Source organism: Caenorhabditis remanei, chromosome IV (genome assembly GCF_010183535.1).
Source record: "Caenorhabditis remanei strain PX506 chromosome IV, whole genome shotgun sequence".
NCBI classification, from domain to species: Eukaryota; Metazoa; Nematoda; class Chromadorea; order Rhabditida; family Rhabditidae; genus Caenorhabditis; species Caenorhabditis remanei.
Window position 1 is genome coordinate 20,099,543 of NC_071331.1, and position 18,611 is coordinate 20,118,153.

The window sequence follows — 18,611 nt, forward strand, 5'->3', positions numbered from 1 at the left end:
ATGTCGACATCTTCCGAAGCAGAAGATGACAACTTCATAGAAGACGTTGAGGATCAGAAGACGTTAGAAGTGATGACATCATCATCAAAATTCAAAAGTCTGGATGACCTTGTGGAACTTCGTTGGTACTGTCTATTAGTGCTGTTCATGGCTGAAATTACAGCATTTACTGCATTAGCAAGTGTCACCATGATGGTGTTTGCAGGTATCTTTATCCTGGGGGAAAACCTGCATATCTAATTATTTTCCAGGTGCCAATCCTACTGTAGTCGGTTGTGACCACACTATTGTCAACGGGTGCCATGAGTACTATTCCCTGCAGAATCGATCCGGATGCACTCCTGTTTTGGAATACCAGTTTGAATCGGTACAAGTGGAGGTAACCGGAAACTTATCAATCTTGTTTTGATGAAAATTCTATTTTTAGTTCAATTACATCTGTGATGACGCCAAAAAAGTGAAGAATACAATTACGGTACAGACATTTGGAGTGTTGATTGGAGCTGCGATTTTTGGACAAGTTTCTGATAATTTCGGGAGGAGAAAGGTTGGAGTTATTGAATGAAGCAAACAAATTTATCTGAAATATAATAGTTTGTGAAACAGAAATTAGTTTAGTTAATTAGTTTTGTTTAATTGGTTAAATGCATCTTGATTATTTGGAAAACGTTCTTCTTTTTGAAATATTTTGTTGAAACAGTGAAATTTTATATATGAATTGTTAGAAAACTAATTAAAATTATGCTTAATTTGAGAATATGTGGTAGTTATAATTATTTTTAAGAGACTCGGACAACAAGAAGGCATAGTGACTAGAATTTGTAAAAACTTACTATGAAAAGCACTAATTGTCTTGGAAATTATATTTTGTGACAAGGGGAATTTTTTTTAAATATCTACTCACGTATGAGAATAGTTATTGCGAATAACATGTCAAATAATTTTCTTTCGTAGCTATGATTGTGAACTGATTAGGCTAGTCATCTCACCTAAATAGTTGATCTGATCTCTTTTTTCCACTCACTGAGATTATACTGAGTTCAAATTTTTAGAAAAACAAGAATAATACAACCAAATGAACATGAATAATATAATTTTTAAGTAACAGAAAAATATGGTCTGTAAAAATTTTCCCAGACAATTGCTATAGGTTTGAGTAGATGCTAGGTATCTACATAAACGATTAATCCCAGAAAATAATATCAGAAATCATTCTTAAAATAGTCAATTTTTTCAGGCCCTAATAATCTCCTGTATTGGAAATGCCGTCTTCAACCTTATCTCATCATACTCCCCAGATCTATTCTATTTCGCTCTCTGGCGCACAATTGCTGGAATTTTCGCTGGAGGAATTACTGTGTGAGTTTATATAGAGAAAAAATGAATACCTCAGGAATTTGTGTAGCGCGATATATTGTGACAGGGAGCAAGAAGAACTGAAAATTTTGAAACAGCAAGAAAATTTTTTTCTGTTTCGTAAATTTTTTGAAATGAAATTTGAGATTTATCAAATTGCTTAAAACCAAATAATTTCCAGCGTTCAAATGGTATACATGGTCGAGAATATTCCAAGAAACCACAGAATGTGGATTCAGGTAAGCCTTCTTAATTTTTTGTGCAAGTTATTCCTTATTTATGAGACAATGTCAGTATTTCTCAAACTACCAATAGAACACACCAGCCAAACGCTATTAGCCCATTCGGTTTTTTGATATTATGGATCCCTATAATGATGTTATGAAAAAACCGTATAGCTTTTTAGGCTCCGCCCCTTTTGACATATAGAAAAAAATCGTGGGAGTGAAAAAATTAATTTTTTCCCTTCAACTGATATTTGAAAAAAAAGTTCAGAAAAGAGTTTTAAACGTATTTTTGAACATTTTTTGTGTTGACAACTTTTGAAAAATCTTTTGGCGTCGATTAAAAAAAGTGATTTTTTTTAAAAATTTTTAGTTTTTCGCATACCCCCAACAATTTTTCTACAGGATGTAAAAAGATTTTTATTGCAGTTTGATTGCCTTCAGACCGTCCAACTTTGTGCCAATTTTTATCCCGAAATTCCGGCACCTTTTTTTTCTATAAGCAAAAATGTGTGTTTTTTCACGATATTTTCACGTACCCCCCCTCCATGGTGAAAAAAGTGAAAGTCTCAAAAATTCAAGAAACTTTGTATATGAGTTTACCTAATAGTAATTGAAAGGTTCACCAAGTATGAAAACATATAATGCTTTTCTTCTGAAGTTATGAGACCTCAAAAACCCCATATCACAATTTTCAGATGGTGTTGTAAAAATCAGATATTTTACAGAATTTCATCAGTTTATTACTTTTAATATTAATTAATTTTTAATTTTCATAAGTTTTCATTACTTTTCTGAGAAAGAAAGTTATCAGTCACGTTTTTCTCTTCTCGGTGATACTTGAACTCTTTGATATTTCTGTATCCTATCTACGATACATTTTTCTCGGCAGCGAAATGGTTCAAAATTAAGATTACACATTATTTTAAAATGGTATTACTATAAAACATTACGTAGCAATGATATAGGTAAACAATTCATTAGTTTCACATCGGTGATTACTGTTAAAAATTGTTACAACGTAAAAATGTTTCCTTCTTTTCCAACGTAGTTTTTGCTCTTCCTTTTACTCTACTTGAATCTTTATCATTAGTACTTTTTATTTATAAGCTTTGCTATAAGTGTACGTAGACATTCTTAAAGAAATCAATTCCATGCAGCTCCGCAGCAAGTTGATTGTATCTGCGCATTGATAAGCTTGAATCACCGAGCAGAGACAAACGTGAGTGATAACTTTCTTTCCCAGAAAAGTAATGAAAACTTATGAAAATTGAAAATCAAACAATATTAAAAGTAATAAACTGATGAAATTCTGTAAAATATCTGATTTTTACAACACCATCTGAAAATAGTGATATTGAGTTTTTGAGGTCTCATAACTTCAGAAGAAAAGCATTATATGTTTTCATACTTGGTGAACCTTTCAATTACTGTTAGATAAACTCATATACAAAGTTTCTTAAAATTTTGAGACTTTCACTTTTTTCACCATGGAGGGGGGTACGTGAAAATATCGTGAAAAAACACACATTTTTGCTTATAGAAAAAAAAGGTGCCGGAATTTTGGGATAAAAATTGGCACAAAGTTGGACGGTCTGAAGGCAATCAAACTGCAATAAAAATCTTTTTACATCCTGTAGAAAAATTGTTGGGGGTATGCGAAAAACTAAAAATTTTTTAAAAAAATCACTTTTTTTAATCGACGCCAAAAGATTTTTCAAAAGTTGTCAACACAAAAAATGTTCGAAATACGCTTAAAACTCTTTTCTAAACTTTTTTTTCAAATATCAGTTGAAGGGAAAAAATTAATTTTTTCACTCCCACGATTTTTTTCTATATGTCAAAAGGGGCGGAGCCTAAAAAGCTATACGGTTTTTTCATAACATCATTATAGGGATCCATAATATCAAAAAACCGAATAGGCTAATAGCGTTTGGCCGATGTGTTCTATGGGCAGTTGGCCTAAGGTTGATCACCAGAGAAAGTGTCTCTTATAATGTTGCAGAACTCAATTACCTGGTCTCCCAATCTAATTCTCTTCCCATATGTTGCATGGCTAGCATACGACTGGAGAACACTTTCAGTCGTTATTTCAGCTGCCTCTGTACTTTCATTCTTCGCATTAATGTGAGTTTCATTTTTTGATTGCGTCCTTTCTGCTGCTTTTGTGAAACAGTTTTACTGAAAAATGGAAAACTAATGAACTAGCCTGGTTCAATTCAAAAAAAAAAAAAAATTCTGTTTCAAAAATTAATAAAACTTTTGTCAATTGTTTTGAAAATGTTGACAAAATTCTTGCAGAACAAATTTTTCGTAAATTTTCGAAATAATATACATAACTATCAAATTAGCCGCACAGTTCATACAACTGAGTTCCACCGAAATGCCCTTTAAAAATGTATCTTTTTTTTGAGTCTCTTAATTTCGCACACAATTTCCTTTGGTTTCGGTAGAGCGTGGATGTATAGTTTCCTCGGCGAACTTAATAACTATGTCTCAATTGTTGCAACCAGAATAAATCAATTCTGTGAAAAACATGTATCTCTCCTAGAAGTCATGGAAAACTCCGCAAAAATTGCATCAGTTAGATAATGGTCAGACTGTCGTTATATTCGAGGCAGTCGGAATATTTTTTTCTGTTTCAATATGTTGTAAAGCAATTCAGAAGTCTATGATTCCCCGATATGGTTATAAGAAACGTACCGTGTTAATAAAGGCTGTCAAATCAGCATTTTGGTTCTGATTTTTTTTGCTGGATACGCATTTTTTCATCATGAATCTTTGTTTTTGTTTAGCTGTATGATTTATAGTGTTTCATTTTAGAATTACTGTCAATTATGATAGTTTTCAGAGAAAACGTTCAATTTCAAGGGTGTTTTTACGGTTTAAGAGACGGTATTCTGGATGATACTACAGAAAACTTAAACTGGCTCCTACTTATCACATGAATTTAATGCGCAGAACTTTGTAAACATCTTAGCACCAAAATTGCTCAGTTTAGCTTAAAAATCCCTATAAATCATTTCTAGTATTATTATGACAAAGATACCCGCATAGTTCAGAAACGTTCAAAAATTTTATATCTTTTACAGTTTCAATGTTTCTACAGTTTCGGACCATAATATCAATCTCTACTTATTTTTTTGTACCTCTAGTTTGAAAAACTTTAAATGGACTGATTTTTTCTAGCAAGTCAAGGATCTCTACATTTAAAAAATAATACCGTTTCAATCTTTTTTGTTTAAAAAAGTTAGAAACCAATACATGGTGGTTCTATATTGTAAACATTTCAATTTTCCAGTTTTCCCCTTTTTTTTCCAGGCTCCTCGAGGAATCCCCAAGATGGCTAGTCCAAAAAGGAAAAATGGATGAAGCAAGAAGACTTCTTGTCAAAATTCGAAAAATCGATCGTTTGTATTCAGAAGAATTCGAGAAAGATCTAGATGAAGTGCTGAGAATTGAAGCAGAGAAACATGCGAAGAGTAACAAGAAACAGAAGAAATACACGTTTATTCATCTGTTCTGTACATGGAAAATGATGGCGCAGACGCTTACTTTCATCGTGGGAATGTGAGTTTTTTTCTAGAAGAATTTCGAACTGTTAATAATGTCATCGAATTAATTAACAATCTGTAAAGTAAAAAATCAACTAGAAACAGTAAAAATAATTTAGATGGTTTACAGTTCCGTAACATGCTTTTAATATTCGAAATCATATTTGATTACTCTAGCTGAAAAGTGAAAGTGACAAAAAATTTAACACTGAGATTTTAAATAATTTTTCTGTTTCAAATATGCTATATAAAAAGTTGTCATCACGAAAGTTGTCATCACGAAAAATGTAATTCGTTTGAATTTTCAAAAATTGATTTTGGTTACGGTTTCAGAAAAGATATTTATAGAATTGAAATTCCAAACCTTAATAGTTGACTCATCAGAAAATTACAAAATCAATAATGTTTTCATATCTGAATGAAATAGTAATTTTTGTTCAAAAATACAATGATTACTGAATAATTGCAATTTTGATGTTATTTGAGACAGTTCATTCGTGCAATTCTGGAGAAAGCTTCTCACGAATTGGTTTAGTGAGGGAAATGAAAACTTGTCAAAAATTTTGAAACGGGAAATTTATTGTGAAAAAAACTGACTAGGGAAGGTCACCGAGTCAGGGTGGAGATATGGGTCGTGACCTATATCATTGGAAAGCTGGGAAAACGCTGATTCCGAATATATATCCAGTTTTTGCCCTCGAGGCCTAGTATTCGAGAAAAACGAGGTCAAACTTTGGACTATTTGAAACAGAAAAGACGAGAAAAATTTTCCGAGTACTTCACCACTGTTCGACCATCAAATGATGGACAAATTTTTGAAAAAACAAATTTTTTAAAAAGTAGTTATTTTCGCATGAAAATCAATAAAACATTATCCAAATCTTGAAAAAATGAGACAGACTTGGTCAGAGAATCATAAAAGTTCATTACAAAAAAAAGAAAAAAAAAGTTTGGCGTGGCCAGGGACCGATCCCACACCCTTCTCCATGCCGCACTCACAGGCAAACCGCTCCGGATGAAATTTGGTCCAAACGCGGATGAACACTCGGTGTCAAAACGATACCAAAAAAGACATCAAATTTGGTCCTAATTTGGACCAATTTTCATCCTCGGCGGTCGTCAGCGGAAAATTTGAGCAGGGGTTCCCCGGATCAGAATTTTCTGGTTCTTTCTAATTGTAAATAGTTATCAAGCAACAAACAATTGTATAAATGTACATCAATATTTATTTTATTCACACATAAGAAAAAACATAGAAAAATTTAGTAAATTTGAGGCAAATTCGAAGATTCGACAGTTTTGATTTTGTTGTTGCTTCTTTGGTTGCTTCCGGGGCACGATACAGATGTTGACGATCATCTGAAAAATGAGTTTATAGTTTTGTATTATTCTTGGTGATACTCATAAAGTGACATTTTTTAGTACAATTGCCAAGATTATTGAAAAGAATTTAAAAGACAAAAGATGGTTACGTTTACTTCGTAGAGCAAAGAATTTGGAATTTTGAAACGTCTCTTTTGCTCAAAATAGAAGTATGAACACAAAAAATACAAAGATTTGGAATTTTGATTGAAATTTCCAAAAAACTTTCAAAAAATTCGGAATATTTCATTTAACTTTTCTGTGTGTCTTTTTCCATTATAACCAAAACGTTGATTCAAAATTTCGGAGTTTCCGTGTTACGCAAGAGAACTTACATTTATTGAAATGCTGCGTTCACAAACCGGAATCCAATCATCGAATAATCTTCTGAAAAGAAAATAGTTCAATTTTTTCCAATTTTCGAAACAAAACTAACCTCTTTGCTCTTTGAAAAAAGAATTTCCGCTATTTAGTCCAATTGGAAGCCCTCTATTGAATTTAGTTGAGTGAAATGAACTTATTTTCAATGAAAAAGCGAAAAATCTTACACACTAAAACGAGAAAATTGAAATAAATGAAATAAAAATAGAAAATGAATGAGTGCCAACTCATCCACATTTGATCCTCGTTTCATCCGCGGCGCTTCTGAGATCCCCCCAAAAATGAGGACGCCCGCATCTCACCCGCGTTTCATCCTCAAAACTGCTTTTAGCCGCGTGGGATGAAATTAGGGCCACGTTTGGTCCTAATTTCGTCCTTCGCTCGCATTTGACCCGCGTTTCATCATCAGCGGTTTGCCTGTGCTGCCTCACTACCGCTTACACCACGCTGCCGATATTTTACACGCGTCGGAAAGGTAATGACCTGTCAGAGGGTCCAAACTTTGACCTCGTTTTTCTCGAATACCAGGCCTCGAGGGCAAAAACTGAATATATATTCGGAATCAGCGTTTTCTCAGCTTTCCAATGATATAGGTCACGACCCATATCTCTACCCTGACTCGGTGACCTTCCCTAGTGAGCCGTTTTTATGTTTCAATAGAAATCTTTTTTACATATAATCATTTTAGAAAATCATTCATAATTTTGGAAACTGAAAAGTCCGATTTTCATTACAACTCAGAAAAAGAGTTCACTGTTTCGTTTTAACTTTCAATCAAAATAAAAAGTTTGTGAAACGTTACTTTGTTTTTATTTAGAATGTTTAATCTCATCAAAAAGTAGTAAGTTGAGTGGAATACCATTTTACGCAGAGACAGATTTTCACCGATTTTGACTTATTATCTCTTCTTTGTCATGAAAATTTACAAAAAATTAATGAAAATAAGTGTTAAACGGTGAAAATCTGTTTCGTTCACTCTGCTTCTCTCTCCGATACTCTCTCGTTTGCGGTGGGGCAAATTTGTAATAACAATGTTGACCTAGTATTCTAATTTCTTTGCAACAATCAACATAATTTCAGTATCTGCACCACATTCATTGTCTACGCTCTAATGTACAACATGGAGAAACTATCAGGATCTCTCTATTGGAACAGTGCGGCTATTGGGGTAAGTTCGAGTTTAGAAAGGCTATTCTATTTCTGTAAAAAGTACGAAAATCGGTTAAAGAGCAACTATTTGTACTGTATGAAACGGAAAACTTCTCACTTCAGGCATCTCGCTGGGTGGTCAATATCATTGTTAGCATAGCAGACTACAAACTACACTGGTTCGGACGGAAACTAATCAATATTCTATCGATGCTCTTAACATTGGCCAGTTTGGGAGTGATGGCTGTGTACATGTATACAGGACACGGTGGAAGTATTCTGGCAATCGGGACTACTGTAGCCATTGCAATGTGTTCGCAGTTGTTCATTGCAAAGTATTTGATGGTCAATGAGTTATATCCGACGGCTGTCAGAAATGTTGCAGTATCAGCTGTATCCACGATGAGCAGAATTGGATCAATGTTTTCTCCGCAGTTGTTTTATTTGGTAAGTGGTTTTATTAAGAAAAATACAAAATTTGGATTTAACTGTAGGTAGTAGAAATCTTTTTATATAAAAATTTACTTGAAACAGGGAAAAAATTCTTGACAGGTACTAACGCAACACATCCTAAACAAGTGCGCGCCATCGAAATCCCCCGCGAGATTTTTTCCTCAGTTTCGATGAAGTGCAGTAGTAAATATAGTTTTGTCTTAATAATCAGAGTTTCTGTTTTTTTGCGGTCACGTATAATGTATGTTAAGAAAATGTCGATTCCATGCACTAATACAACTAAATAAATAAAAAATCATTAATATTCCCTGAAACAGTAAACATAATCCAGTTTGGGAGCTGGAGTAATATCACTCGCCGGCATTCTTGTAGGTTTTAGTAAAAAAAATGGAAAAACTTTATTTGTTACAAAAAATGTTTTCATTTTTCGATAAAAAGTCCAATGCCACCTTTTTATGAAAATTTCAAAAGTTTTGTGAAAAAAATGTGAATTTTATGAATCGGGGCCGAGATGCGCTATGCTTGAACGGAAAATGTATACTTAATAAAATTCGAAATCGCAATAATTCAGAATCGATGAATGCTGCAGGTACGAAATTGCAGTTGTATCTAGAAAAAAGGTGTATAAATTTTTTTACTGTTTTAGTATTAATTCAAACAGAAAAACAAATCACTCTCAATAGTTCTCTCACAGTTATTTCCTCTGAAACTGTATAATACCAGTCGGTTTACGTCGCCTAACGGCGACTAAACCTCCTTCCCTACACCACCCTTCTCAGTTTTACAGCGCCTGCGGCGCTTCTTAGCCGAGCAGTTCGTTCCGATAAAGCACAATTGTAAAATCTTTCCTTTTCAGACTCAAATTCTACAAACTTTCTCAATGACTTTTTCTATCCTGATAGAATATGGAATTTAGAATGAGCTGTTTTTGAATTTACCAATTTGAACTTTCTTCCTATGTTTTCATCATTTCAAAACAATCTCACAGAAGAATGTGAACTTGATAACTCTTCTTTCTTCCCTTTCCAAAAGGCGAGTGATCATGCCGAATTACTACTATCGAGGCCTCAGAATTCTCCTCTACTTTTAGATCGTATAACTTATTCACTTGTAAGGTAGTTTTCGTTAGCTAAGAAGCCCTTTCCGGTAAAGAACAATTAAAACACTTCTGTATTTCGGATAATATTTTAACAAATTTTCCCAATGACTTTTTTATGTGGAATATGGAATGTCAGTATAAAAAATGCGCTTAAATTATTTTTTTTGAGTTTTTGACTGATTGGCGGCGATGTCGCCTCCCTCCCCAAAACCTTTCAAGATGTTTTCCATATACACGGAAATCTTCTGTCTGGTTTGATCCGAAAAGTTCTGCGTTCTGATTTTATACCTCTTCGGCGGCGATGCCGCCTCTTTTCTCTAGAATACTTCAAAACTATTTTACATACTTCTATGTTCAAAGGTAGAGGTACCCATCTTTTATTCAGTCTATTTTGATTCCAATCCTCATTTGTACCTGAAAGTGCACCACAAAAGTTGGCAAAATTCTTAAAGATCTTCAAAGAAATGCACTTTATGTGCAGGGTGCGGTATAAATAGTGATATACGCAAAAAACGTGTTTTCAAAAACTTCAAAACACATTTTCCTTTTGACAAAAAAATTTTAACAGAAAATGTAGTCTTTTTATGTTTTGATTGATCGGCGGCGATGCTGCCTCCCTTCCCCAAGAAGATGGGGACGAAAGTCTTATGGATAAATCAGTTTTTGACTCGGCGTTTGCCGGATTGTAATTTTTAAACATTTTGAAAGTTAGGAACTCTACGAAAATTGGAGAGAGCCTTTTAATCGGGGAACGAAAATTGGGGAAAGTGTGCACAGACGAACGCAAATTTGCTGCGCAGTTTCCAAACCGTAGTTTTTTTCCCCGATTATATTACCCATCCGCCGGTGGCTGACCACTCGCTCAAAGTTCGGCCCGGGGACGCGGAGTGGGTCTCGACGCGACTACCGTAGTATAACACTTTTTTATGGCGAAAGTACGGTCAAGAGCCGCCGTAAATCGAAATTACGTGTCGAGACCCACTCCGCGTCCCCGGGCCGAACTTTGAGCGAGTGGTCAGCCACCTGCGGATGGGTAATACCCACGTAACCTTTTTGATCTACGAAATCTCGACTGTAACGGCGTTATTTACAACTTTAAAGGAGGTGAGAACTCAAAAAAAAAATGTTGGCTCAAAATTCGGTAAGTGATTGCTCTGTGGGACCCGAACACATGACCGGACGCACATGGGTACAAAACCGCAACCGGCTGAGCTACACGGCCGAGAACGCAGCCGCCCACTCGGGACTGTCATAAATGTGGGTGCTTCTCAATCACAATTTCGATCATAATTTTTTTTTGCGTTCTCACCTCCTTTAATATACTGACTGTCTATGTTCTTATCAAAACAAAAAACCAAAAAACATTTCCGACCTGGCGGGAACGAACTCACCACCCCATGCGTGAGACAACAAATACGCGCGGCCGGGGCCCTTTCGAGAACGCAGATAAGAAACACCGAGTCAGTAGTCTTGAGCTTTCTACCACCCTGTCGGGACACACCTTTTCTCAACGCTTTTAAGACGCACTCTCAGAGTCGATCGAGCATCGATCAACAGACCATGTTCACCCGAAAAAAGTTGACCATCTCCGATTTGTCCGTCCTTTTGATCAAAGACACTATCAAGTGTTCTCAGCAAATTGGGGTACTTTTTGGCCGGGTCCGTCACCTAGGTACATAGAAAAATCAAAAAATCGATATTTTTCGAAAATTTTTCCTGAAGTAGTTAGCTATGAAATCTCAACGGGAAGTTAATGTAGACACTATTTTAAGTATTTTTTGTGTTCAGAAGAAAATTCCAGCTCAACACCTTCATAGTGAAATTTTTGAAAATTCATGAATTTTTCGGGTTTTTTTCATGAAATCGTTTTTATCTCGGCAGTGACACGAGAAGACAGCGTTTTTTATTCAAAATTCGGAATCTACATGAAATTTGGTATCGGAAACATGTTGTCCCTACTCGTAACTCTAGACCCTAAGAACGGTTTTTTGGGGAAGTATGAGAAAAACTGCCATTTCAATTTTCGAGGTCTTCCTGTAAATCATTTTTGACGTTTCAAAACGATGGTTTTTTAAATTTTTTTATTTCGTCAGGTCATTTTTTTTCATTCCCAACACGATTTTCGATCATACCACAAAAAAATATTCGAAAAAATTGAGTTTTTCGAATTTTTGAAATTTTTTTCTGAATTGAATGATTTGAACTGAAATATTAAGGATAGCATTATAAAGTTAAGAGAATATAATTGGAACATGATTTGCGTTCATGAAACAGTTAATTTCCATCATCGGCTCATCTGTAACTTACAATTTCAGGATGAAATTCGGCGAAATGTTCAACTTGGAAGTTGAGGAAAAAGTACTTTATACTTGCATCGCTATTTGACAGAGGAATGTGTTGAATATGACAGAAAACGTAAGAAAACTACAAAAATTGACTAATATAACAAGATTTTCAAAAAAAAAAGACAAAAAAAAACTTTTCTGACTTCGACAAAAAGGTCAGACAACTGAACACTATGAGCCTCATTTTCTCAATCATTTGTTTGAAAATCGTGCTATATCAATCAGTTTTTGTAATTTTCTCTCATATCCTGTCATATTCAACACATTCCTCTGTCAAATAGCAATGCAAGCATAAAGTACCTTTTCCTCAACTTTCAAGTTGAACATTTCGCCGAATTTCATCCTGAAATTGTAAGTTACAGATGAGCCGATGATGGAAATTAACTGTTTCATGAACGCAAATCATGTTCCAATTATATTCTCTTAACTTTATAATGCTATCCTTAATATTTCAGTTCAAATCATTCAATTCAGAAAAAAATTTCAAAAATTCGAAAAACTCAATTTTTTCGAATATTTTTTTGTGGTATGATCGAAAATCGTGTTGGGAATGAAAAAAAATGACCTGACGAAATAAAAAAATTTAAAAAACCATCGTTTTGAAACGTCAAAAATGATTTACAGGAAGACCTCGAAAATTGAAATGGCAGTTTTTCTCATACTTCCCCAAAAAACCGTTCTTAGGGTCTAGAGTTACGAGTAGGGACAACATGTTTCCGATACCAAATTTCATGTAGATTCCGAATTTTGAATAAAAAACGCTGTCTTCTCGTGTCACTGCCGAGATAAAAACGATTTCATGAAAAAAACCCGAAAAATTCATGAATTTTCAAAAATTTCACTATGAAGGTGTTGAGCTGGAATTTTCTTCTGAACACAAAAAATACTTAAAATAGTGTCTACATTAACTTCCCGTTGAGATTTCATAGCTAACTACTTCAGGAAAAATTTTCGAAAAATATCGATTTTTTGATTTTTCTATGTACCTAGGTGACGGACCCGGCCAAAAAGTACCCCAATTTGCTGAGAACACTTGATAGTGTCTTTGATCAAAAGGACGGACAAATCGGAGATGGTCAACTTTTTTCGGGTGAACATGGGTGATCGAACGAGTCAGAGAGTGCGTCTTAACCGTGTAAATGGTCATCGTCTCCAGAAGACGTCAAAATCAACTTTTTCGAAAAAAGAACAGCTCGGGCATCATCTAAGGGAAATTTCCAATCAATCTGTCTAGGTTTCATAGAAATCGGTTCACTACAGAGGGAGTTATGGCTTGCAACACATAAACGGACAGATGGAATCTGTTGAATATTATTAGTAAAGATGGAATTTTAGAGTGACATTGCCGAATGGATACCATATGCAGTTCTTGTCGGATTCCAGCTCGTCGATCTCATCATTTTCTGTGTTTTCATTCCGGAAACGAAAGGAGTTCATTTGGAGAATCACTTGCCGCCGAAACATAAACGCATTTTTGGAAAACGGACTTAGAAAGCTTTACTTTTTTATTTCTGAATTTTTTTGCTTGTGTTTTTTTATATTTACATTAAATTCTCTTTGACTGTATGAGCTTATGTATTAGATAACCAAAGATTCAAAAAATAAATAACGCTTTTATTATAAATTAATTTAAAGTGAATAATTGATCAAGAAAGTTTTTAATATACTAATAGGTCACGTCGGCCAAAATATAAAACTCAGCAATGAATTTAAAGGAAAGTACTGTAAATTTGGTTTTCCTTTTTAACTTCATGAATTCTTGTATTATTATACAGCTAATTTATGGCGTCCTCTCCTCATGCAAAAACATGGATTGGCTACAGAATATCATAAAACCTATCGAATTATGGCCGAAAATAAAAACTTTTGAAATTTGACCCTTCTTATATATTTTCTTATATAGAAAATGTCTTTTTTTCAAAAAATTGGCTGATTCACTTTAAGTTTCTTCATCACCAAATTAAAAACAATTACTAGTTCTGGGACCAAATGATTTACAGTCTTATTTATCTCGAGAGATACACCAGCAAAGTATACAATTATGCTCTAGTTTTTGTTCAAATAAAAGTGAAACAGTACTTTTCTATTTTGTTTTTGAAAATTTGGTTTTCAAAACATTGACTTCTCATGAAATTCAGAGTTTCTATGTAACTCATCCATAAGAACTAAAATATATTATCCAATTTTTTAATGAAAGACCAATAAAAATATATAAAACTTTAGGTCTTCTGAAAATCTTGAAACAGTACATTTTTGTAGAAAAAGTGCTAGTTCCTATTTGGGCAAGCGCAGAGGGAGGGTATTGTGAAAAAAGACGGGAATATAACCATTTTGTTAAGAATTATTGGAATTTTGAAAGTGTTTGTGAAAGAGTATTTGATTTTGAAAACTAATTTCCAATATGTGACTTCCGAAACAGTAAGCTTCTTTGAACTGAGAAACTATTTTTTCCTGTTTCTAAAAAGTGCATTCAATTAAATTTTCGCACTATGGAAGTAGTTAGTTGCAAACGAATTTATCTGGAATTTATTAGTTTGTGAAACAGAAGTTAGTTTGTATGAGAATGGTCAAAGTTATACCGAGAAAAACCATATGATTATTCAGAAAGTGATCTTCTCCTTGAAGTATTTGGCTGAAACAGTAAAGTTTTGAATATCAATTCAATTTAGGAAATTAATTAAATTATGCTTACTTTGAAAATATAGTAGTTTTAATTATTTTTGACATCATAGGAGGAGAAGGATTTTAACCAACTATCAAAAACACGTTTTGTTTTGAAAATGTTACTCCGTGAAACAGCGAATTTTTTTAAAATGTACTCTCTTTTTTGTTGATGTATGAGAATACTAGCTCAGCACAGTTCTAACAACTGTGCTCCACCGAAATACTCTTGAAAAATGTTTCTTTTTTTCTGAGTCTCTTAATTTCGCACACAATTTTCTTCGGTTCCGGTAGAGCGCGGGTTCAAGAAACCTGTCGTGCTATTAGTTGCTGTAAATAATACATGTTAACTCATTTTTGTGCTACGTATGTATCATTGTGATATGATAAGACTACAGAAATAACGCTGAAATTAGCCTATCTTTTTTCAAATCACTAAGATAATACTGATGTGAGTTCAACAGCTAACATCATATCAGTATCGGATACTTTCCCACAAATTGATAATTATCATACTTGCAACGGGCCGGGCCGGGCCGATTTAAGAATTTTCACCGACCCGCTTTAAAGTCCTTTCTCTTCGGATTACTCACCAACGCATTAATGTGAGTTTCATTTTTTGGTAGCGTCATTTCTGTTGTTTTCGTGAAACAGTTTAGAGCATTTGGAAGAATGCCGAAAAAAATAATTTTCTGTTTCGAAAATTAAATATAACTTTTGTCGATCGGTTTGAGAATGTTTCTTTAATACTTTCAATTTCAGAGACAACATAACTATTAAATTAGGCACATTGGCTAAACACTCAAATCTGCGGAAAAACAGGAAACTACTCAATTTTTGGTTCTGATTTTTTGCTGGTTAGGCATTTTTCAACATGAATAATTCTGGAAACAGCATCACGGCACTTTACGATTTACAGAATTTATGATCGTAGTGTCTGAACGGTTTAAGAGACGGTATTTTGAAGCAAATTGCAGAAAAATTATACTGACTCCTATTTGCTTTACAGTGCCGTGCGGTAAGATATTCAATTTGGACTTTTATGCTCGAGAAATAAATTATCATAGGATCCCGGACATTAAAAAGCACACTACGAAACTGTAAACCCGTTCAAAAAATTACTGTTTCGAGTTGATTTTTTACTTTAAAGAATGTTAATTAGGTAATTTGATGCGTTTTTTAATTACTTTTCAAAGCTCTACCAAAAAAAAAACTCACATCCCCACAATAAGTGTCTTACGGTATCATTTTTCATGTGCAGAACAGATGAATAAACGTGTATAACTTCGTTTTCTTGTTACTCTTCGCATGTTTCTCTGCTTCAATTCTCAGTACTTCATCTAGATCTTTCTCGAATTCTTCTGAATACAAACGATCGATTTTTCGAATTTTGACAAGAAGTCTTCTCGCTTCATTCATTTTCCCTTTTTGGACTAGCCATTTTGGGGATTTTTCGAGGAGCCTGGAAAAAAGAGGGGAAAACTGGAGAACTGATTTTTTTTGAATTCCAACCAGTGTGTGCTGAAAATTTTACCGAAACGTTCAAATTCACACTGTTTCCAACAACGAGGTACACTATGCATTGGTTTCTAACTTTTAAAACTAAAAATTTGAAATGTTATTGTTTTTAAATTTATAAATCGTTTACTGGTAGTAGAGGTATTTTCGTCAGAATTTGTAGAAACATTGAAACTGTAAAAAATAATTAATTTTTGAACGTTTTTGAACTAGCCGGATATCTTTGTCACAAAAATATTAGAAAACTTTATGAGATTTTCGGGCTTAGCTGGTCGGTTTTGGTACTGAGATATTCACAAGGTCCGGCGTTTTTCATACAGTACCGTGCAGTAAGATATACAGTTTGGTCCTTTTTAATTGAAAAGGAGTAACTTTTAAAATGCGTTATGGTAAAACTAATTCTTACATGGTCATTTTTAACTGAAAATATCCAAATTGTATATCTTACCGCACGGTACTGTCAAGCAAATAGGAGTCAGTTTAATTTTTCTGCACTTTGCTTCAGAATACCGTCTCTCAAACCGTACAGACACTACCATCATAATAGGTAGTAATTCTATAAATCGTAAAGTGCCGTGATGCTGTTTCCAGAATTATTCATGTTGAAAAATGCCTAACCAGCAAAAATCAGTACCAAAAATTGTGTAGTTTTCTGTTTTTCCGCAGATTTGAGTGTTTAGCAAACGTGCCTAAATTAATAGTTATGTTGTCTCTGAAATTAAAAAAAAATTGAATGTATTAAAGAAACTTGGACAACATTCTCAAAACGATCGACAAAAGTTATATTTAATTTTCGAAACAGAAAATTAATTTTCTTCGGCATTCTTCCAAATGCTCTAAACTGTTTCACGAAAACAACAGAAATGACGCTACCAAAAAATGAAACTCACATTAATGCGTTGGTGAGTAATCCGAAGAGAAAGGACCTTAAAAAGGAATTTTTTCATCGAAACAAGTTGTCAGAAGGTGTTAGGTTGATTTATTCGGATTAGGAGATCAGAAAAATCAAAGTATTATAGTAGTTTTTATTGAGAAAGTATTGAGAGTACTGTAATACAATATATTTTTCTATAAAACAGCGAAAATACCCACAAACGTTTCTGGTAAAACTGAAAAAAATTAAAACTTTCTGCGAAACAGAAACAAAAAACATTTTGACTTTAGAGTTAGCACATGTTATATGTCTGTCTGTTTATCTCACTCTGCGCATGTCCTTAGTTTTATTCAGAGTATTTATAGTATTGTAATATGAAGATCTGTTATTATTTTGAATAAATTCTGAAACAGAGGGAAAACAAAGCGAACATAAATTTTGAAAAAAGTTTAGCGATGCAAGCTATTTCGATCTGAGTAACTCTTTCTAGACACCAGTTTGTTTTTATAAATTTTTGTGCAATTTTGGTATTGTCAAAATTTTTGGAATACCAATATACACATTTCTTAACTTTAACTTTTTTAAGAAACAGTAATTTTTTTGAACATAGACTAAAATAATACATGAGCACGGCGGGCGTCTTACAACCGCGACTAAATATCACCAAATTATTTCCATATTCGAATATATTTTTTCCATATATTTTATTACTTAATTACTAAATGTCACCGGTACCAAACGCTTGCAGACTGTAATCTGTATTACAAATTATTTTTGAAAATGTGGGAAAGGTTATGTTTTCAGCTAGCGACGATGACAACAGATTAGCATTATCCGATAATTTTTTGAAACGGAACATATATTTTCATTTTAGAAATAACATACGGTATTCATTTGACAATGGTTCTAATTTTAGAGTGTCGTTGTATTTTTGCGATAAAAAGTTTGTGTCGATTTACGGTAAATCACACGCTATTGCGTAATTTTGAAGTGTCGTTGTATTTTAACACTAATTGTTATGCAGTAATATAGCTCAATTTTTCGGTTCATGAGAGTATTATTCAAAGAGTGTACTATCAGCTGACAAATTTTTATCAAATTCCATGATAATGACCCCACACACTTCCATGGATTCTGTTTTATTTTCTTTTCTTAAAATTTTCCCTGTTTCAACAAAAGTACAATTGTTTTAAACGTTAAATTCTTTTGATTCTACGGTGAGCATTGATTCCGTGTATTTCGTGGTTCGCAATGCTTGGCTGGTGTGTACCACTCAACATGAAGACTGGAAATTCCTAGATTAATTCCGCATTTTTAATTGTTCTTCATTCTGAATATCGTTGAATATTTTAGTGCAAGTCCTTTTTCTCAGACTTTCTGTTTAAAAAATTGCTGTAAGTTGCCCAAGTTTGCGAAAACCTGGAACAGCAAAAAATGATGTTACATAGCCAGCTGAAATAGTGTTGATCATTAGTGTTTCTTATTGATCATTAGTGTTTCATATAAATTTTCTTTTCGAAAAAACGAGATTTTTTTTCGAATTTCGAACCAGAAAACGAGGTCAATACTTTTAACGTCATCTGAACCACAACAACTTCTATGAGATTGTTTTCTAAATAGGTTGAGAGTGAGTCG

The 18,611-nt window shown here is 33.7% G+C and overlaps 1 protein-coding gene across 1 annotated transcript; it reads left to right on the forward strand.

The window, feature by feature from the left end:
- On the forward strand, window positions 1–13,414 carry GCK72_015347 (uncharacterized protein; the record flags this gene model as incomplete). The annotated part of the gene is made up of 10 exons (XM_053730800.1): window positions 1–205; window positions 252–379; window positions 428–547; window positions 1,238–1,359; window positions 1,538–1,595; window positions 3,586–3,707; window positions 4,902–5,150; window positions 7,958–8,045; window positions 8,150–8,473; window positions 13,259–13,414. The coding sequence occupies 10 exons, from the start codon at window positions 1–3 to the stop codon at window positions 13,412–13,414; spliced, it is 1,572 nt and encodes a 523-aa protein (XP_053585572.1).
- Window positions 13,415–18,611: the final 5,197 nt, after the last annotated feature.